General features: G+C 44.1%; 1 protein-coding gene across 10 annotated transcripts in view; it reads left to right on the top strand.

Annotated features, from left to right (window-relative positions):
- The window catches only part of TJP1 (tight junction protein 1), a 418,488-nt gene that overhangs the window by 99,253 nt on the left and 296,011 nt on the right, over positions 1-23,224 (top strand). For all 10 annotated transcript variants that reach the window (XM_083183779.1, XM_083183785.1, XM_083183792.1 and 7 more), the window contains exon 2: positions 20,696-20,828. In XM_083183779.1, coding sequence (XP_083039905.1) covers positions 20,696-20,828 — 133 coding nt within the window. The remainder of the gene's footprint in view (positions 1-20,695; positions 20,829-23,224) is intronic.

The following is a 23,224-nucleotide window of genomic DNA, read 5'->3' as shown; positions in this document are numbered from 1 at the left end:
CTGACTCTAGGGTGTCCGAAGGCTGGTTTCACACACTCTGGCTCCTGCCGAACGGCGAAATCCCGCACGGCCAGGAAGCCGTGCCGCACTCAGTAGTTGTGAATGGACACTATTGTGTCCATTCACATGGGACAGCCACGGTCCGGCCGCACGGTTGCAGCCGGATCCCGCCACTGGAAGGGACGGCTGCCGGGCTGTGGCCATCCCCTCCATGAACTAGTGTGTGCTGCACGGCTTCCTGGCCGTACGGGTTTTCACCGTCCGGCATCAGCCGGAGTGTGTGAAACCAGCCTAACAGGCTCAGCACAGCCACGCCTCCTTTCAGCATCAGCGAGGAGCGACGGAGCTGGCTGGTTGAGCAGATGTGCTTGCAGTGCAGCAGCACACTGTTAGGAAATAAAAGCCACACAATGGCTTCGAATGTGAGAGCCCGTCTGCTAGCAGTTTAACTGGATGCAGTGGGAAGGCTACACCTCTGCACCTACGTACTTGCTTAGATGCATATACAAAATTGTGATTAAGAAGTTTAAGTATGGGTACACACCAGGATAACTTGGACTCCAATCCCCAATTTTGACGCGCTGTATGACTGATTGTATGCAAAAAGAGCAGAATCATAGTTATTTTCACTACGATTTTGATATGATGCGTGCCCCCGCCGGTCGTCAATCGGATTGGAGATTTTACTGACTGCAGTAGAGATTTGCCAATCTACTTTCGATTGGGTACCGATAGTGTGCTGATCATGTGTGTTTGTATACTCCAATCCATTGGGAGACCATTGTGTGATTTCAAAGGAAATAGTTTCATGATCGTCGCACGATCATTGTCGTTCTGGTGTGTACCAAGCCTAAGTCCAACAGGCATACCTTGTAATTAAACATTTGTCTATTTAAATAAATGTGTGCAAATACTGTAGGTAACCATATTCCCATACTCCGTGTTAAGGGAAAATTTCAGTAACCCATTAGGAACAAGAAACCAGTTTTATTAGCTTGGTCTGATTTCATGCCTGCAAAAATGTCTGAAGGTGGCCATACATCAGAAAGATATTGTACCCAATCATACAATCTCAATTGATTGTAAGATGGATTTCATACCTCCCTATATGACTCTCTCCAGGAGGGACAGAATGCTCTATTTCTGGACTTTCCTCTTAATTAATGATTGCCATCACCTGTTTTAAACAGGTTAATGGACAAGAAAGGTGTTTCACCACAGGTGATGGCAATCATAAATTAAGAGAGAAGTCCAGAAACAGAGCAATGTGTCCCTCCTGGAGAGGGTCATGTTGCGAGGTATGGATTGTATGCAGATTGTGTGCACATCGTGTGTACACAATCATACAATCACACAATCTCCCGGCCCCCGGAGATTGGAGGATTGGTCCCCTGATCTGATGTGCTGCACATCAGATCAATTGGGATTGGGAGCAGAATGCATGTGTTTTTAAGCACATGCAATCTGTCTTTAGATGGATCATACAACCGGAGTCATGTGACACTCCCTCCCTGACTAGCAGAGAAGAGAGGTGCAGCTTCTCGGCAGCCCGTGGCAGTGAAGATGCTGGGAGCCACAGAAGTATCCTAGTGGCAGATGGGCGGGAGGCTGAAGAAAGTAGTGGACATCCTTTTGCACAATTCTGTCACTACTCTGAAAACAGTTTTCAGAGGATTGCTGCATTTGGGCTATTTAATAATGGCGTAACACATCAGATGTGAGCAGATTGGTAGTTGCTCGCAACCTGTAAATTAAAAAAAAAGGTACTTGTTTCCTAGCACGGGTCCCATCGCATACCTTAACTTAAGGTATGCGATGGGACCCGACGGAACCAATTTTTGGGCTTTTTTTGAGGTTTCCCGACAAATGTAAAATCGGGTCCATCACATGCCATTATAATGGCATACAATCTGACCAATGCGATGGACCCGATTTTACATAGGAACCAATGTTAAATGGCCCCCCCATACCCAATTTTTGATTGTATACCCACCCTGATGGGTAATTTCTATGTCAACACCACGCTGGAGGATGATGTTAGAGCCCCTGTTGGAGTGCGGGGAGTCCTCAACAATGGTGCGGAATTTGTAATCCTTATTATGCAGGTGGTGGTTCCCAGGTGGATATTGCAGCTGTTTGACCCAGGTGTTGCAAAGTGGGGGAAAGCGGTCTCCATTATTGTGATAGTGAGAGGTGGTGGGAGTCAGACCAAAGATGCCCAATTAAAATCAGCAGGAGCACCTGCTGATTTTAATTGGGCATCTTTGGTCTGACTCCCACCACCTTTTACTATCACAATATTGGAGACCACTTTCCACCACTTTGCAACACCTGGGTCAAACAGCTGCAATATCCACCTGGGAACCACCACCTGCATAATAAGGATTACAAATTCCGCACCATTGTTGAGGACTCCCCGCACTCCAACAGGGGCTCTAACATCATCCTCCAGCGTGAAAAAAGAATCCAGCAAGGTTAAATGGACCCTATCCCCTTTCAGCTATACAAGGATTGACCCCAGGATTGTTCAAATACCATCCTCTCCCACCCTTGGGTGAAACGGGACTCCAGACCATAAGTATCAGACCCATTTTTCACAATTTTTTATTTTTCATACTACAATGTACATTTTTAATGTTCTGTAATATTATACATTTTGTGCAATATATTATGCTATCCATGCATTGATTGTATACCTACCCAGTGCAATTGCACACTGATTGAGGATTTTATTTTAGAAATAAATTTTTCATGTTGATAGAAACTGATTTTAAAACCAATTATTGCTCTTAGCGCTCCACCCACCCTTCTTTTTCCATTGTAATTTCACCAGGGGATTGACACCCCCAGTAGGAGCAGCTTGACAAACCACCCCAGTAGGCGCCCTATAACTATAAGCCACTAGGCTATTAGTTAATTCCTTTTTCCAACCCCATTTAGAACACTTGTGTCTTTATGCTACTGAGGCACCCACTGGCTATGGTGCAAATCCGCCAAAGTGCGCACAAGGACGCACCATCATTCAGACATCAGCTGCATCAGTGGATATCAGACCAACCATATGGTTGCTCAGAATTCCATCGGAATATGGCCCTGGTGCCAGTGGAACTGCCTCTTTTGACACAGTCCCTGACACCAACACTCCCACCGCCATTAGCCACTATGCTCCCCCCAGTCACGGCCCATAAATGTACATGGATCTCCATGCAATTTTGATCTGCATCTCCCTGCAGTAAGCATTGGGATACAAGCACATACCTCCCAACATGACCCTCTCCAGGAGGGACACAATGCTCTGTTCCTGGACTTCCCTCTTAATGTATGATTGCCATCACCTGTGTTGAAACTCCTTTCTCACAAAAATTAACCTGTTCAACACAGGTGTTGGCAATCATACATTAAGAGGTAAGTAACAGAGTGATGTGTCCCTCCTGGAGAGTGTCATGTTGGGGGTATGCAAGCAGCACATTACGTCTCGGATGCATATGTACAATTAAAACATTAGGTGCTTTAACCCAGTGATTAACTTCTTTTTCCCTCAAAATCATTCTATTTACTCCTTAGTAAAACCAAATTTAGGCTTACCATAGTATCCTTTTAAAGCTGGACACTAATGTATTACACAGGTTCTGTGGCAGACTCGAGCCTGCATTTCAGTTTGTTATAATCTGCATCACAGAATCTGTGTAATCCATGAACGTCCTGGTTTAAAGGGATAGTATGGTAAGCCTAGCCATGTTAAACTGCAGTTAGGGCAGATTTAAAATGTGCAGAGATTTAGATATGAGAGAGGTGTGTCCAAACTCATGTCTTTAAGTAATAGAGATGTGCAGGTTGGTTTTTCAGTTACATTCCTTCCCAACATGACACTTTCCTGGAGGGACACAATGCTATGTTTCTTGACTTCCTTCCTAATGTATGATTACCATCACCTGTTTTAAACAGGTTAATTAATAAGAAAGGCGCTTCACCACAGGTGGTGGTAATCATAGACAAAGGGGGAAGTCCAGTAATAGAGCATTATATAGAACTTATAAAATGCCTAATGCTTTGTACACACGGGTCTATATGATTGCTGGGGATATATTGCTAGCCATATATCCCCAGCAATCATATTGCTAGTGTCTCCTTTTCATCAGCGATGAAAAGGAGACACTGCTACGGGGCGGAGGCGGAGCGCAGCAGCAGGTGACGGGAGGAGGGAGGGAGCAGCGTCGCGGGCATGGGAGAACAGCGCTGATTTCTCCGGCGCTGACCTCCTGCCCGGCGATCGCTGGGGGAAGCCGCTGGTCGCAGGAGCATGCTCCTGCGACCAGCGACCATGAAGGGCTGGCAGCGGGAGCGCGCTCCCAGCCATCTATCGCCGGCTGCACATGAAATCACTGGCAATATGGTCGCTGAGCGACCATTTTGCCAGCGATTTCATACATAATTGCACCCGTGTGTACGCACCTTTACCACATGCTTGCCTACCTGACCCTCTCCATGAGGGAGAGGAAATGCTCTGTTCCTGGATGTCCCTGATAATGTATGATTGCCATCACCTGTGGTGAAACACCTTTCTCATCAATTACCTAGCTCCCCACAGGTGATGGCAATCATACATTACCAGGGAAGTCCAGGAACAGAGCATTTTCTCCCTGAAGGAGAGGGGCAGGCAGGTAACCATGCCTTACCATTTGAATGGACTATAGGTGCATACACACAGGCATAAAATCGCTGCCAATATGGTCGCTGAGCGACCATATTGCCAACGATTGTAGTGTGCACCGGATGCACGCTCCCGTTTTCAGCCGGGTGCGCGCTCCCGTTTTCAGCTCCCTAATGGTCGCTGGTCGGAGGAGGACGCTCCTCCGACCAGCGACTTCCCCTGCCTCTTCTCCTGGCAGTGTGACATTTTCATCAGCGACCATCTCTGGTCGCTGATGAAAACGGAAAACACTGAGCAATATGATTGCTGAGCAATCATATTGCTCCGTGTGTACACAGCTTATGATTGGGAATGGTAAAGTATGCAGAGCCTAGCGGTAGGAGAGCAAACCACCTGGTAGGGATGGCCATCAAGACATCCCCCATTGATGGTTGCCATCGATGGCTTTTAAGTCAGCAACCATTGATGGCTATAAAACATTATATAAACAGCCATTAATGGTTCCCACCATCGCTTAGATGCGCAGATGAATGGGTGGGCTGCACCATCGGGAGGTGCGCGCATGCGCAATATAAACTTTACCTAGCTAGCAATCTAATTAAAGTTTCTTCTGCACATGCGTGCACCTCCTGCCCGCCAAGCGGACCGTAGTCCTACACGTACAATTCTGTCTAGCCCAGGCCGGATCAACCGTCCTCAGTGGCTGCTGCTGCACTGGAAGCCTGAAGCCTGAAGCCTCCCAATGCCATCAAGTTGTGTCACGTGATCCTGTGATACACTACAGACTGTAGTATTTACAGCCTGGGAAAGGAGAAGTGCTTCAGACTAGACCAGTGGTGGCCAACCCTAGCCCTCGAGAGCTACCAACAGGTTTTTCCAGACAACCTAGCTGCTGCACAGCTGCACTCATTAATCACTGACACATTTTAAAAGATACACAGATGGAGCTAATTAGCTCACTTGTGATTCTGTGAGGAGACCTGCAAAACATGCACTGTTGGTAGCTCTCGAGGACTAGGGTTGGCTACCCCAGGACTAGACACTGATGGACAGAGGAGGGCGGGATCCAGGATGGGGTTCACCATCCTGGGCATGTAGTTTATTAACACAGCTGAGCCGAGGGGCAGCCAGAAATGCTTGCCGACGCTGCGCACATGCCCGGCCATATATCATAGCTGCTGGTACCCAGTGCCGCATCGCTGGCTGCCGACTGGCAGGGGAAAAAAAATATCACCATCGGATGCCATCCATCGATGGCATACAACTATTGGATCCTTACCTATTGATGCCCAAAACATCGAGCACTAGGTCCCAACATTGATGTTTTGGGAACATCGATAGTCGATGGCCATCCCTATCACCTGGGCCATAGTGTGGTGAGTTAAGCTAGCCATGCAAAGGTACGTGGTACAGTAATTGGGGTCCATGGTTTTACGATTAAAAATTAACACCACAAAAATGCATGCAGACCTCTTCCTGTGTCAACCATTTTCATGTCGACCTTTTAAGGTCTACTTAACACTGTCCACCTGGACACCTGTGAACCAATCCTTTTATTTGATATCTCTGTCACCACTTACTGTAAATGTAATAGGCCATTGTAGTGTAGAAAAAAATACTCCGTCTGTAATATCCCCCACACACATTGTCCTACTCAGAATGTTCACTTTAAACATTAAACTGTCTTACCCAGGGCTGGGCAATTGCGGCCCTCCAGATGTTGAGGAACTACACATCCCAGGATGCTTTGCATTAGTTTTGCTATGTGGCCATGCTGAAACTGATGCAAGGCATGCTGGAATGTGTAGTTCCTCAACATCTGGAGGGCCGCAATTGCCCAGCCCTGGTCTTACCTGAAAACTGCATGGTTTGCTATGAATGGTTTTGCATTTATTACTATTGTTACTTAATTTTTGGGGGGTTAAAACTACCATGAATTGTCAGATTGCAGAAGAAAATCTGGTAAAATCTGGCCATATTTGTTATAGATCAGTTTAACATACTACACACCTTTATAATATTTTCCATTTGCTGTGTCAACGTTTTGCTTTTTTGAATGTGTTTACATTTTAATGTTGACAAGTTGCTCAGACTTGTTTTACAAACTACAAAAAGTTTGATTGCCATCTGCAATTGTATTTATCTTTCCTGCCTGATAGATTTGTGTAATGCAGTGGTTCCCAAACCTCAGGACACTTGCAGGGGTGCCTTGGATTGGTGGTTCAATTCCATTTTAAATTATTTGTGGTCAATGTAAAAGGCAAAAGCATTGCTGATGGGCTGCCAATAATAAAAGATGTGGACAAACCAAAGCTAATCCTGTCCCTCTCCCATAAATAAACCTATGTATGATATACAAAACAATTGACACTATAAGAAAATGTTGGCCTAGGGGAGCCGTGAAAAAAATTCTGATGCTCTAGGGTGCCGTGATTTTAAAAAGTTTGGGAACCACTGGTGTAATGTCTAATAAAGAGCCCATACTGGGTAGTTTCTAGTAATCTATGGGGGGTATTCAACAAGCTGCAGTAATTTACCGCAGCTCATTGATTTACCTTAAGGTACGCTGTACAATTTTTTTAACCAATTTTGTTGAAAGACATTTACCTTGAACCCAGTGTCCTGGACGAAAGATAGTACTAGATTGGTTGATAGACTGCGACCGAGTATGTGGTCGGAGCTAGCTGCAGAACATACAGGTGACCAGCCTGATAGTTAAATAAAATTTTTGCAATAGCAATGCGCTCTGCTCCTGATGTGGTGTGTGTAATAATGTTAATGGATAGTCTGGAGATGGTATGGCACAAACACATTTATTGCAAAACACACTATACTTATTACAGTCCCAGTGCCAAAGTACAATGTGCAATGAATAGATCTGACCAATATGAATGATATGAGAAAAAAAAGGGGAGGCGATTGGGGGATGAGGGATATGACGGCTGTGCAGTGTGCACAAAAGTACTGGCCCTGTAAGTTATCGGGGGAAATAAATGATCTCAGTACTTCTCGTGGTGGTGTAGGGGTCTGTAAATTAGACACAGTCACTGAATGGAGACACAGGGTGGTGGTGTGGGGTGGCTGGTGGGTCCCCTCCGCATTGCACCTCTCATCTGTGTTCCATGTCGCTGTCCTCTTGAGGGTCCTGGGATATCCCGCGCCGTGTGTGGATCTTCTGCTCCAGCTGCGGCTCGGTCAGCCTAGCAGCTGCACGGTGAGCCCGGCTCCACAGTGGTCGGTGGGACGTGACTTCCGGGTCATGGTAACGCAAGATCACCGTCACCCAGCGTTATAGTCTCTGCCCGAGTGTTGTGGGCTCTACTCCTGGCTGGGAGGAGACTTGGTGATGGTGGGTCGGGTATGTCAGTGGGTGATGGGGGATATATCTCCAATGCGTTTCGGCCCAGGGGCCTTCTTCTAGGAGTAGTTGCAATGTAGTGATTCCTGGGGTAATTTTAAGTGCGTTACTTCTACCTACCCCTTGTATGATTGGTCCGGTGCGGACACTATGATTGGTGCTGGAATGGATGGATGGATGAATGGACCCCAGATAAATGTATTCACCAGAATGGTTGAAAAAGACATAGAATTACTACACACAACAAAAACAAAAAACAACCTAACCCATAAGGAGTACACCGCCTTAAAAGAGTTACAGGACCTACATTCAATAATAATCAAACCAGCTGACAAAGGCGGTGGCACTGTTGTTCTTAACAAATCCGATTAACTGACAGAGGCACACAGACTACTTGACGACAAACACACATACATCAAACTAAACAAAGACCCCACTGACCAGTTCCAACAAGACCCCTAGACAAACACCTCCACTCAGGACTACTAGCAGGCATACTCAATCCACAAGAACACAAATTTATACAGAATAAACATCCGGTCATTCCGGTGTTCTACTACTTACCCAAAATGACGAAAGATATTGACGACATATCGACGATATTGACGGCTCTTTTTGAAAGATATTGAAATTGAGCTGCATGCACAGTTGGCGAACAACCTTGATGAACAACTGGCAGGTATGCACATCATCAGTCGTCGGTTTTCGCAAACGCACTGAAAGATATTTTGACCAATTTTGTTCAGAAAGGCCGAAATGAACGAAATTGGTCAAAAAACTGTACAATGTATATGCACCTTAAGAGGCTCAATAACACATGGGATCGGGAACTTATTCAAGATCCCATGTATTATTGCCAGAAACTGGAAAGTTCGTCCCCCAACAGGAAAAAAAAACTGGCTATAATTTGATAGTTGACAATGGCCCATTTAGTTTTATTTTCGGTTAGAAACACTAGTGCACATACTGTAAATTAATATTACTTTGTTTTTAAAGAGCTCAATACAGTTGTGTTGTGATTATATCCAGTAGTCATGCGTATGGTACACATTATGTTGACTGATATTATGCCAATGTACCACAGTGTGAATGTTGACAATCGGAATAGTGTTTTCAATTGATTGTAGCCCAGACCCTACCCTAGCTGATGGAATCGTCAAATTAGACATTTGTAACATATTTAATCTCCCTGATGGATCGAAGAAAATCGTTGGCCGCTGATCAGTGGATCTGCTCCGGGGATCAGCGGTGTCGGCAGATTGGGGAATTAATGCTACTAATTTAAGGAGGCCTCAACACTGCATTTAATTTACTGGTTTCTGTCCCCGGGGATAATAATTCATACTATTATAGTTCCTGTTTGCATTCTTTGTAACTATAACTTCTGTTGGTTATTTCTGCACCACTGTAATATTGTATTTCCCATTAGACTTACATCCACAGCTGTCTTGACTGCCCTTGTCCTTGGTGCATGAAGGTTCCCTAAATTAGACATTATAAATGGGGCATTAAGATGTTGCACTATCCAACATTGCTTTCCTGTGTGTATGTAATTATCACAATTACTGGATCGGTAATTATCTGAAAACAAAAGCTGATCTGGCAAAAAGTAACATAATTTCAATGTTGCCTCTGTAATGGCAGAGGTCACATTAGTGCACCAGGCTCCTGTATTTGTGTGCTACAGTATGAATAGTTCTCATTCATAATACTTTAATGTTACTGTGTGGGGCATTATTACAGCCCATCTCATCCCTGACAGCGGGCAGGAGAATGAGCCCCTATGTGTGCGGATTGCTATATCAGCTCATCTCCTGTATGCTTCTAGTGAATGGCTGACAGTACGGTTCTAGTTACAGAACATAATATCCCAGAAAGACGTAAACCGTTCCCCTTTTAGTCTTCCTCTATCAAACTAATTAACATTTGACAGTTTGCAGATATCGTTATACATGCGCTTGAGAGGCTATGTATATTGAGCTCTTATTCTTTCTTTCTTTTTTTTTGTGCAAGATACACAGTTTTTTTTAGACTAAGTGGGGCCAGCTTGACATTGATTCTGTGTCCATCATCAGATTGCAATTCCTAACACAAATTCTCCAGTGTTTGCGCCAAATGTAATAAATAATTCTATAGTAAACTTACAAAAATGAAATGAGTAACTTGTGTAAGCTCAGAGCCGGCCTTAGGCATAGGCAAACTAGGCAGTTGCCTAGGGCATTTGGAATGCCTAGGGGCATCAGCAGCTTCTGCTGATTAAAATGATATGCAGCATGCCTATATTCTGTGTGTGAGTGAGGCTGTATCTGCATATGAAATAGTGTATTCATGGAAATCACTGTAACAGCATTCCGTATGCAGGTACAGCCACAATCGCACACAGAATATAGGCATGCCGCATATCATTTTAATCATTGGAAGCTCCTTGTGTGTCATGGTCACATAACAATGCAAATAAGATGAATTTTCAGCAAAAAAAGGCACCCAACGTTAGCAGAACTGGCCAGGAGCTGCATGGCCTACTGAGGCAAGATGTATGAGGAAACATCTGTATCCAAGCAGAGGCAGAGGTCACAGTGTTAGCGGCTTTGCGAGTGCTGTCTGCGGGTGGGTTGGTTGTGCAGTAGTGTTCGGCATATGTGTAAGACGCATTATGTGTGTCATGTATAAATGCATTAATAATGTGCGACATATGTGTAACAGGCATTATGTGTGTCATGTGTATAAATGCATTGATAATGTGCAACATATGTGTAACAGGCATTATGTGTGTCATGTGTCTAAGGGCATTAATAATGTGCAACATATGTGGAAGGGGCATTATGTGTGTCATTATGTGTATGAAGGGCATTAATAAAGGTTGGCATAATGTGTAAGGGGCATTATGGTTATAAGGACATTAATAATGTGTGTCATGTGTAAGGGGCATTACTGTGTGGTATTATCAGGGGTGCAGAGAGAAAGGGGTAGGGGGTACAAATTACCCAGGCCAAAGTCTGATGGAAGGGCCCAGTGGGGGCTCCGGGCCCCCTCCCCATAAGTGACAAGAGCAGCTGCAGCTCTTCTCCTCTGCCCAGCACACACTGCTTTGTGCTGGGTTGCAGTGTGGCCATGGAGGTGCTTAATTTTCTCAGGATTTTTTTCTAAAGGTATAATGTGAATAATGTGAGGAGTAATTTAGATAAGGTAAAGTGGTACTATTGTGTGATGTAACGTGAATAAGGGACACATCGCATGATATAATGTGAATAAAGTGGCACTACTGTGTGGCATAATTTGAATTGGGGGTACTATTGTGTGGCCATGCCCCTCCCAGCAAGAACACACCCCTGTTTGGGCTGCGCACCGAATGTGTGCACTGTTTCTATTTAAAATATTGCGGGTAGGAGCACCACAATGATGTCTGCTATGATGAGGGTTGATGGTGCTGGGAAAGGGGAGCAGGGTCAGAGGCGGAACTAGTGGCGGTGCTAGGGGGCACCAGCCAAAATCTTGCCTAGGGCGTCATTTAGGCTAGGGCCGGCTCTGTGTAAGCTGCACACTTATACGCCATATATGAAATTTTCCTATGTTTTCATTGTTCAACTTGTACAGTCATTTTGTGAATAACATACAAATAAACGTACTACTACTACTACTACTAACATGTCCTGTTTCTACTACCACTACCACTACTACTACTATTACTATTATTTAAAAGACTATCAAAATAACTGTATTATGTTTGCTTGCTGTGCTGTATGACACCAATGGGTCTGTTTTTTCAACCAAAACTTATTTCAAGTATAACTGGGATTTTGGTACCTGTGTAGTTTCACGGCGGCAGGCTATGCTACATTTTCAGCGTAGGCATGCGCTTGAGAGGCTATTGTCAGCATAGCCCAATGGCTGCCTAGCTACATTGTCAGCATAGCCCAACGGCTGCCTAGCGTAGTCAGCGTAGTGTCCCAGCGGCCGCCCTGCATAATCAGCATAGTGTTCACGTCAGGCAGCGTAGTCACCGTACTAGCCCTGTACTGTCCCTGGCAAGCCTAGTGAGCGCCTCTCACACAGCACCAGTAACCGCCAGATCCCCTGCGCCGGCGGACGCCGGTTGAGAGGGGATCATGCGGGCACCACGCTTCTTGCTCAGTGGCCCGCTGCGCTCGCCAAACTTTATAAAATCAGCTGCCCTTCTGCTCCACGGGAGGTTTCTGAGCTCGCCTTAGGACACCTGCGTTACGGTTTGACAGGTGTACCGCCCCAGTCAAACTCCCCACCTGTCACTGTCCCCGGAGTGGGTCGATACACTCGCCACGCTTTGGGCAGACGTGGATAGTGGGGGTGTTTCAGGAACACATTCACGCCTGTAATGTCAGGCAGGTTCAAATGGTCAATGGTTCCCACACAATGTAACAAGCGCTGACTGACTACGCTAACTGCATTATGCTGACTGACTACACTAACTATGTAAGCTCCGGCTAGCCGTGAACGGTTGGGAACGCGACTCTGATACTGACAGGGACGCCTGACTGACTACACTAACTATGTAAGCTCTGGCTAGCCGCGAACGCTACGCTGATTCTCACAGGGACACTACGCTGACTACGTAACTGCTGCCGTGAAACTACACAAGTACTGGGATTTTTTATTGTTTTCTTACCATTAGGTGTACATGATCTTTGCAGGCCTGATTCATCTAAGGAATGCAGCTACTGAATGTACTGACCAGACTGTGGCCGGGATGCACTAACATCAACAGCCCCGTACCGGCCCCCTCTACCAGCTACCACAGCTATACTAATCGCATATGCTCTAACATATGTGATTAGTATTGCAAAGGGCATAATAGCTGCCCTTTGTGAAGCAGTCAGCAGAGGGTGAGTGGGTCTCCGGTGGCTCTTCCCCCTCCTCCTGCCTGGTTGCTACTGTGGGGCTCTGCATCCCCCTCCCTGCACCCTGAAGAGGAAGTACGGGGCTAGGGAGGAGGAGGTCACTGGTCCGGGCAGCACAGCAGGTGACTGCCTGGGCACAGGAGAGAGGGGACCCTTGGGGGGTCTTTGTGGGGCGGAGGCGGGTCGCGATAAGAAGCCCATAGGCTTCTAGGGGGTATCGCCAGCTTTTGCATTTCAAATGCCAATTCCAAAATGAGGTAAAAACCATACTTTCATTTTCTTCGGTGTCCACTGAAGAGGAGGCGGGCGATGATATCCTGTGGCGGGCGATGATATCCAGCAGGCATCCAGCGTTTTCATGGGGACGTCCTTAAAATGCTGTGCATTCCCTTACCCTTACTATGAAAGTCACTGAAGGTGTTCATACAGCGGCCTTGCACGTGCACAAATACGCGCATGAGCAGAGTGCCACCATTGGTCCCTATTGATCACTATTGAATCGGGCCCCATCTGTGTTATAGGGTAACCAGGGACCATGTCATAGTCTGGTTACAGCTTTGAGTAATGAGTATATGATAGTGACTTATTTCCCTTTAGTGGTAAGGAACCAGTTAAGTTGATGATTGCTGATGTTGACAATGACTGCAGTATTCTGGGTAAAGTCAAAAGCCATTTCTCCCTGCTCCTTGTCTTCTTTGCCACTCAGTTGACCACCTTAGCCTCTGTGATATCACTCTTTTGGTCTTGTGGCAGCATCTTTTCTTGGATTACCTAAAACTTCTCCCCTTACCTCATTTCCCACGTGTTCTACTCCTTTTCTACTACCTCCATTTGGATAAACCTTAATCCAAGCTTAACATAAACAAAACTGAGGTTACTATTTTTCCACTACCAATGTCATGTACCCTCTTCACATTCTTATAACTATAATGTGTTAATTTAGTCAAACACCAGGCAGAGAGGCTAATTAGCGACTTAGGGGGACCTCCATACTGGCATCCATCTGCAGAGCTGTAGAGACCATCTGTTGGGGCCTTGTGGCCTTGTTCAGCCATAACATGTCTATGCAAGGTCTTATACCTATTCATATCAGCCATATGGGTCCCAACTGTCATGCTTCAGTGGCTTGTTTACTGTGCTGTTTTTTTGGTGTATGTGGTGCCCTTTGATGGTCAGCATGTGGAACTGCAACCTTTTTATAACAAGCTGACCTGTTAGGTCTGTTTGGCAGCCAGCGCAAAAAGTGCTGCTTGTTTAAACCTTCTTTGTATCAGATCTCCTGCTTGTGCTCCAACTTAATTTTTGTGCTAGTTTGATTAAAGTTCATCTACCAAACTGGCCTTTATTTCCATTCTGAAGCTTAGCCTTTGAACCCGACCTCAGCCAGTACTCTCGCTTGCCTCACCATTATTTTGTCTGCTCGTTCTGTACCCCTGTGCTCTCCCACTCAGTTACCTCTCTTGTCAGTAGGATATCCTCAATCTGCTGAAAGTGAAATCCGAGGGGTCTGTTGGACTTCATGCCTAAATTCTGCCTGCACTACAACAGTGTGGCTGTATCATATTGTATATCCACAGAGTAAAGCTGGCCATACATCAGAAAGATCGATCTTAAGATCGATTGCGCTCACGATTGTGTACAATTTCCCTTGAAATCCCCAGCAGTCCTTGGTGGTTTTTGGACACACAATCTACTCACAATCCATCATACAATCAGTCATACAATCCATCTGCTGCATGATTGTGCACACAAGATGTGCACACAATCTGCATTCAATAGATCATACAATCAGTCATACAATCCATCTTATGATTGATTGTATGATTGTGTACACAAGATGTGCACACAATCTGCATACAATCCATCTTACAATCGATTGAGATTGTATGATTGGGTACAATATCTTTCTGATGTATGGCCACCTTTAGACACATGTTCCCCATACATGCTACCTATCAGTCATCATTGATTCCATCCTCATTATCCTCCCCACATCCAGTCCCCTGCTTAGTCCTGTCAACTCGACATTCATGGCATTCCTACAAGTCACCAACTCTTCTCCATGGATGTTATCAAGATCTTTTCCTATGCTTTTATCATCTTCTACAATCTTCTTCTCTTCTCTCTGGCATCCTGACACCTATCAGTTCCCCATGCAGTGTGTCTTGAATATAGGTTGAACACTTTGCTCCCTGACACAGTTTTCCAGTACTGCTGCGCAGTTAACTTCTTAATACAATTTATACTACTTGTGTCACGTTAAAAGCCCTCTAGAGTGCCTTCCATATTTCTGTTTTAATATATTTTATTCAAATTTTGATATACAATTTACAATGTTCAAAATTCTCAAGAAATGCATAATACTCAAACAAAAAATAAAAAAAACGGGACAATGTCCTTCAAGATTTTGCAAAGAACAAACTTTAGAATTGTAAAATGACATACATTTTGCTCTAAATTGTTCCTATACCTGTTTAAAGTGTTGTTACCATATCTACCCTTACATTAACATTTTAAGTTATTTAGGATGAATTAATTCAGCAACTTTTCATTTAATTAAGTAATGTCTTTCTAATCATCCTTAGGTTCAGTTATGTGGTGGGGGACAGATTTGGGCTTCTATTTGCCCATGTGATTTATGCTTGGAAGCAACCAGCACTGGTTTTCCATACAACATTGACCATAAATAATTGAATTTGATCCTCGATCACCAACCTTTGGCACCCCTGCAAGTGCCTAGTACTTTTGATAAGCTAAAATTGCAAGGTCTGCATGGAATCTGCTCTATGCATTGAAAAATCTTAATATTGAACATGTTGGCATGTGCAGAATGCTCACTTGGTAAAGATGTGACATTCTGCACTAACTGGCAGTAGAGGGCTAGGGTTAGGTTTTGGTTGGGCAGGCTAGGGTTAGTCTATGGGATTATGGTTAGGCACTACTGAGATGGTTAGGGGTAAGGCATACTCACCACAGGATGGTTCATTGGATCTGCTGGAAGCTATCATCAACTGATGGCTAGACCTAGGAAATATTGCTGGCGCCACCAGAGCTGCTGTAGAATGCACCGCCAGACCACCAGGGATGCTTTGTCGACATTTTAATCATGTTAATATTGTCTTAGTGTTGATGTGGTCAATGTTAACATGCTGCATATCATTCTTGTTTTGTCAACATTAATAATCTCAAAGTGGACAAAATGTATCATTCTTGAATAACCAGATAGAACCTGCACCATGAAATGATATGCATTTATTACAAACTGCTTACTTCCCACAATGCATAGGTCCTTCTGTCTCTAGGCACCTCCGTCATGTTACTGCCTATTGCAGTAGCTACTTTGTTTCTACTTATTGCTCTGTGTGGTGGATCGTTTCCGCATGGTAACTTATGTTTTCCTACCAGGGCCTCTCTTACCATCATAAACTATTATTGATGGTCAGTTTTGTCCAAATAGCATCTATTGATAACAAAATGGAACTGGTTAAGCCAATACTTGTTTTTATGTTTACAAATGCATAGCGCCACTTCTCATGTTCTCTTTAATAGGATGTGTAAAGACAGTATATTTGCAGTCCCATGACTATGCTTGCAAAGCTGACAGTAAATTGTTCCATTTCTTTTTCTGCAGTATTTCTGTAGCATCTATAAATTAGGCCAATATTGACTGGTTTTGTCATTTATGTTTGTGCAGAATTATATATACTATTGTTTTATTGTAAAATCTCACTACCGCGGGATGAATCGTCAAGTCTTCATTACCATTGGGATGCCAGGGCTTGTACTCACACACACTGACAGGTTTAACAAAGAGACAGTCTTTGTTTTGATGTGTTCTGCAATTCATTTCATCTTTAATTTGTGGAAAAATCATTTGTCTCAGCTTTTATTAACATTAAGTACTGTCTAGACCTGCTTCCAATAGACGTTATCGTGTCAAATAAATCTGCTTACACTAAGTGATACTCAGCCTGGGAAGTATACTAAGCTTTTGATATATGATATGCTTAACCCTCTATCTTCTGGAGAAAACTATGGATATAAAATATGGAAGCACTAAAATAGTTTTTTGGATGCAGACTTCATGTACAGATACAGTTATGCTCATCTTGGCTGTGATTTAGCATGCTGCATGGTGGGCCAGGCTGTGACTATGGAATTAATGGAGTATTCGCCAGCTACGAATAGTCGCAGCCTGGTGTGCCATGCAGCAAGCTGAATTGCAGCAAAGATGAGGATAGCTTCTGTATATGACGATGTCCCTATTTTCTCCCAGATTTCTCTGTTACAAAAATGATGTCAAGAACTTCCATATCCAAGATGCATCATTTATGTTTTGGGCAAAAACAACTGTAAGCAGTGGGTTGGTGGATGATAGCTCCCTTATGTCTCTCATTATTCTATCGGGCACAGTATTGGAAATGTTTAACAGTTATTAACCAATGTATTCTTTTACAACTCTATTACTGTCTCCATATTTAAGAAAGCAGAATGTGCAGTAATTTTCAATGCACTGAATGATCAGGTGGCATGGCTATGTGGTGACACATGGTAGTGCCTGCAAATAAATTCAGGGTAAGAGTTTTTGAAATTTGGACTAGCACAATGTATTCACATGAAAGGCATGTGTATATGTTACTTGCTCTTGTGTTGAACACCATTATAAAGTGATGTCATAAAGAAAAGTTTATGGAAACGGAAAGGGTGGTACGGATCAAGAAAATATTTTGTCAGCATTTAGTATTTGCCATGGTTAATCCTGTGATAATTCAAGGTGCATGTTGGTTGCAGATATTATAAAAACATTTTGGTGACATCTTGCGTTTGAATTTGATATGAATATAACAGCCAGAAATTCAGATCTTGCATAATGAGAATTTTATTTATGACACATTTATCTTCACAGAATTACCTCTAAAAGAAATACAATAGAAAATCATAAAATAATTCAAACACAATGGGCAGTATTCAGTGCTCCTGGATTCACTGCACATAGTGAAAATTTTCATTGAATACTGGCCAAAGTGAAATATGATAATGTATTATGTGTTTTTCATCTTTGGTGGTCAAGGGGAGAAGTAAGGGAAAAAGTTTTAGGTAAACCCTTCAATAAAAGCCTTGGAGATTCCTAATACACATATACAGGGCAGTAGAGAGCCTGGCTGGGTCCAGGTACTTTTCAGGGGGTGTGGTCTAGCCATAGGAGGAGTGGTCGTGCACCCTTAGAATAAAATACTGAAAAATAGCACTGAGCACCTCCCTGGCCACACTGCAGCATATGCTGGGTTGAGCAGAGTTGCTGCTGCTGATAGGTAATGGGGCCCAATTTGGTTCCTTCATCAGACCTGGGAGCGGGAAATTAGTACACCCCCTCTCTCAACGCCATTGCACATAAATTATGTTTCATAGTAACTACTGACTTATATTACTTTTTGAATGTTACAATTGACCTTGAGTATTGCTTCTCTGTAAAATATCCTTCTTGTTTAGCAAATATGTTTTTGGGAATAGCCTAAAAGGAAGAGGCAGTGTAGTTGCAGAGCCAGACGGGATACGGTCATTAGGTTGACCCTATTTAGGTCGACATGCATTGGGTTGAACACTGAAGGTCGACAGGATAAGGTCCACAGGGTTACAAGATCACCCCAAGCATTAGGTAGACAATGGCAAGGTTCACAATCAAAAGGTTGACATTCGTTTTTCACGGTTTTTCTGAGCCGATGTGCCGATAGGCGGTATTTAATGCTCTACCATCCACTAGGGCATGGAAGAAGAATAGAATAGTGTGCTATGTGCAGCGAGGCACCATGCCTGAGCATGGAAGCATGTGAGGGGACACTATACACTTTGACACTGTCCATGTTGACTATGTCGATATTTTGAAAAAAACGTGAAAAACTCATGTCGAACTTTTGATTGTTGACCTAATGCTTGTGTCAACCTTCCAACCCTGTCGACCATAGCCATGTCGACCTATTTATGGAGTTGACCTTAAGTGTTGTCGATGCAAAATGCACTGGCTGTGGTGCCATGTCTGGAACGGGTTACGCCTGCTAGTGTGGAGGAGCCAGTAGCAGACCACGTGCCTTTTCCCAGCAGCATGACCACATCGGTGCCAGCCCGTAGTAAGTAGGCGGGGCATCAGTTTGTGGCATAATCTTGTGGACTGGGTAGTGCATCAAGAAACACACTAGTTTTGATATTTGCTAAATGTTTCATATTTTATACCTTATTTATTTTGTATAGTCAATTGTTGAGTGAAAAAAAACATTTGAAAGGTTAACAAAAAGCATGATAATTGCTATTCAAAATGTTGGTACATTATCTAAAAGTACATGGAATATAGTTTATTTTCAATTGGTTTTGAATATGATATTGTCCAGATGGTGCTCTTCATTCGCAATAAACATTTATAGTCCGTTTCTGAAAGTGACCTCCGGCACTTGTGAGCAGAACAGCATTTGCAGGAACATTTTGAATGATATCCTCACAACATTGTTATGCATTATGTAGGTGCTATATAAATAATTGTTATAAATAGTCCCTTTTAAAGTCAGCATCTCTGGTAGCATAATGGGTAAATGAGTTATGTGCTAAATACAAAATCACTGCGAGTACCTTGAATATTTGTTGTTAGATTTCAGGGTACTCTTTACCTAGATGGGCGCCAGCGATTGAAATCGCGGGCGTCGGGGGTAAAAATCGCGGTCATTGCGGGCATCGTGGGTAAATCGGGATGGCCGCGATGCCCGCGATGACCGCGATGACCGCGATTTTCCCATAGGGAACAATGTTAAAAAGGCTGATTGACCGCGATTTTACTGTTAAATGCCTCAATGGACCCGATTTGGCCATAGGAATCAATGTTAAATGGGCCACAGAGCCCAAATAGGCACAATTAACCCTTAAATGTCCCCCCCAATTTTTAACGCCACCCCACGATCCACGCCAACCCGAAGCGTGGCGAGCGCAGCGAGCCCGCGAGGGGCGTCGGTACGCGTCCTCCGACCTTTTCATGCCCTACTATCCACTAGGGCGTGGAGTGAGAATAGAATAGTGTGGCGAGCGCAGCGAGCCACCGAGCCCGAAGCGTGGCGAGCGCAGCGAGCCCCGCGAGGGGACGCGGATACCTTCACAGGTAGACGCGTCCCCTCGCGGGCTTCACAGGTGTCCGCGTCGCCACGGACACCTGTGAAGCCCGCGAGGGGATGCGTATAACTGTGAAGGTATCCGCGTCCCCTCGCGGGGCTCGCTGCGCTCGCCACGCTTCGGGCTCGGTGGCTCGCTGCGCTCGCCACACTATTCTATTCTCACTCCACGCCCTAGTGGATAGTAGGGCATGAAAAGGTCGGAGGACGCGTACCGCCGCCCCTCGCGGGCTCGCTGCGCTCGCCACGCTTCGGGTTGGCGTGGATCGTGGGGTGGCGTTAAAAATTGGGGGGGGACATTTAAGGGTTAATTGTGCTTATTTGGGCTCTGTGGCCCATTTAACATTGATTCCTATGGCCAAATCGGGTCCATTGAGGCATTTAACAGTAAAATCGTGTCCATCGGGCCTTTTAACATTGATTCCTATGGCAAATCGGGAGCATCGCGTCGCGGGCATCGCGGGTACATTTATGGCCGGCCGCGACGCGACCGACACGATTTCCATGTTTAACATGGGTTTCAATGGGAAATCGCGGGCATCGCGTCGGTCGCGTCGCGGCCAGACATAAATGTACCCGCGATGCCCGCGACGGGCGCCCAACTAAGTAAAGAGTACCGATTTCAGTGACATCATCTAAATATCATTGTGCTACTGTATTCCAGGGTCACCCCATCATCAGAAAACCCCAATGCAGCCGCTTCCAGTACTAGTCAAGGAAAGCCATCTTTACGGAGAATAAAGGGACGGATCCACAGAAGCAAAAGCCTGGATAGTGTGGATCTTTGCGAGTTCAATGTAAGTGTTCACAATTTACATTTTTATATGAAATACTTATGTCAGTGTTTGTAAGGTGTGGCTGAGTGGAGTAATAAGATTAAACCGATCATCAAATGAGATGAATTATACTGAATTTTGCTAATTAGTTTACTAGACATCATAGGTTTATATTATGTAATGTTTTGTTATGATTTGCTATTTTTGTATTCATTTTACATAAATCAGGAAATTGATTTCTAAAGATAAAAATACTGGAGATTAAATATAGATTAAATGCATGACAGATGACTGCAGTAGAAGGACCTCACTCTTATTGACCTGTTTCACGATGCAAGGATTAAATAAAATAAAAGGCCAAAGACACAAATCAAGTTAAAAGATCAATAAGTGGATGCATATAGTACATAATTATAGATCTGTATTCTAGAGCCGTAGTTCTCAACTCCAGTTTTCACGTCCCAGCAACTAATCACGTTTTGTGGATTTTTTTCTTATCCTGCACAGGTAATGAATCTATTTTCTGGGTCAGTAATTACCCGACCTTCCACACACAAAAATCCTGAAAACGTGACCTGTTGATAGCCAATGATAATATGGTTTTTAGTATATACAATAATTATAGGAGTAATTGAAACTTATCAGCACCCGCAAAGATTGTTTCACCTCCTACAGTCAAATGCAAATACAGGTAGCGTCTCCCGTAACCAGAGATCTGTTATCTGAAATATGCCAAAAACTGATTCCCCCCCCCCCCCACCCCTTTTTTCATACTTACCAAGTCCCCCAATGTCCACGGCGGCCTTCAGGAACTTCTTCAGCGGTCCCAGGAGTGCATTGCGCGGGTGCGCAGACGCACCAGTGACGTCACCAGCGCACCTGCAAACTCCACCCCTGGGACCGCTGAAGAAGATCCTGAAGGCCGCCAAGGGATGCCGTGGGACCATCAGGGGGACCAGGTAAGTATGTTGAAAGAAAAAAATACAAAAAACGTAAAAATCCCTTATCCGAAATGCTTGTTGTCCCGAGCATTTCGGTTAAGGGTTACTCAACCTGTACTTTCTTTTCTATTTCATCATATTCATTAATAAACTACTTAACATTAACATAAATGATATCTCCCATTCCCAGTACAGAATTAGAAGCCTTACATTGGGAGACAGCAAATTCCTGTTATTCCAGATGGGTGTGGGGAAATTGGCATATCAATCACATAAATAATTTTCAGATAAACAGATTGTTGGCCTGATAATTAGGTCATTGTAATTCATCATCTTAAAATCATGCGACTGGAAAAGATCATAGAGATCCCATGCTAATTATATCAATAACCACAATCACCTTCACTTAAACTTTCTGGACACTAGAATGCATTTTTCCTATTCCCTTCTTAGTTACACTAGGATTAGAACTAGTATCAGTCGTTTGTAATTACATACATTCTGCAGGCAGACGTATAGACGAGCATCACATCCGTCTCTTTGTAAAGCATCTTGCAGATGATGTATTCAGTTGATTGGGTGTCATTTGATGCCATTCATTGATTTAAGTAGCTATATACAGGTTATAGGAAATCTTAAAGTGTCAGCAATACTCAGCTTTTCCTCTTTCAAGGTGGTTTTATTGAACTTATTTAGTGTTCACTCTAGGATTTTTTTAGAGCAGGGTGCTGCCCCCCTATTACCGAGCAGCCCCCCCCCCCCCACACACACACACAATATCTATACAACTTAGAACGGAGTGGGGGTAGCGGCAGCAGGGAGGCACCTGGAAGCGCTGACACACCATTCTTGGTAGAGGAACTAGTTCTTCTCACATAAAAGCAGTTTATTAGTATTAGTCTAGTTAGTGTATGTTGGACAAATGAAATCGGAAAAAAAAAAAGATATATATTTTTTAGTTATACATAGGCAAATTGCAGACATGAGTCAAAAAGACACAAGCCCATCTGTGAGAGTTTACATTTTGTTAGAAAAGAGGAAGCAGCGGGGGTATTGGGGGCATACTAAGGCATACAAGGGGGTAAGGAAGTAGGAGGGAATACCAGATCAGACAGAGATCCAATAGGCTAGGATGAATAGGGAAGTGTTTGTAGCATTGGGTGTTTGGGAGGGTCGGATAGAACAATGGAGAGTATTCTATAAGTTAGGGATAGTGCAAAAGACAGGGAGGCTGAAGTTAGAGGTGTTAGTCATTAGGCAGGAGATGCTATGATCGGAGCCAACTGGACAGGGCGGGATGGTATGTGGAGTAAATTGAGGTTGGAGTTGTTGGAGGAAGAATAGACTGAAATAATTTTGTAGAAGAGGGTTAGGAGTTTAGACTGAATAATGTAAGGCTAAGGGAGCTAGTAGAGGGTTTTGCAGAGATGGGAGGCCACATAGAGCCAGGTAAAAGAACAATCAGTCTTGTAGCAG

This window comes from Crinia signifera, chromosome 4 (genome assembly GCF_055691185.1).
Source record: "Crinia signifera chromosome 4, ASM5569118v1, whole genome shotgun sequence".
NCBI lineage: Eukaryota > Metazoa > Chordata > Amphibia > Anura > Myobatrachidae > Crinia > Crinia signifera.
This window is presented reverse-complemented; position numbering and strand designations above follow the sequence as displayed.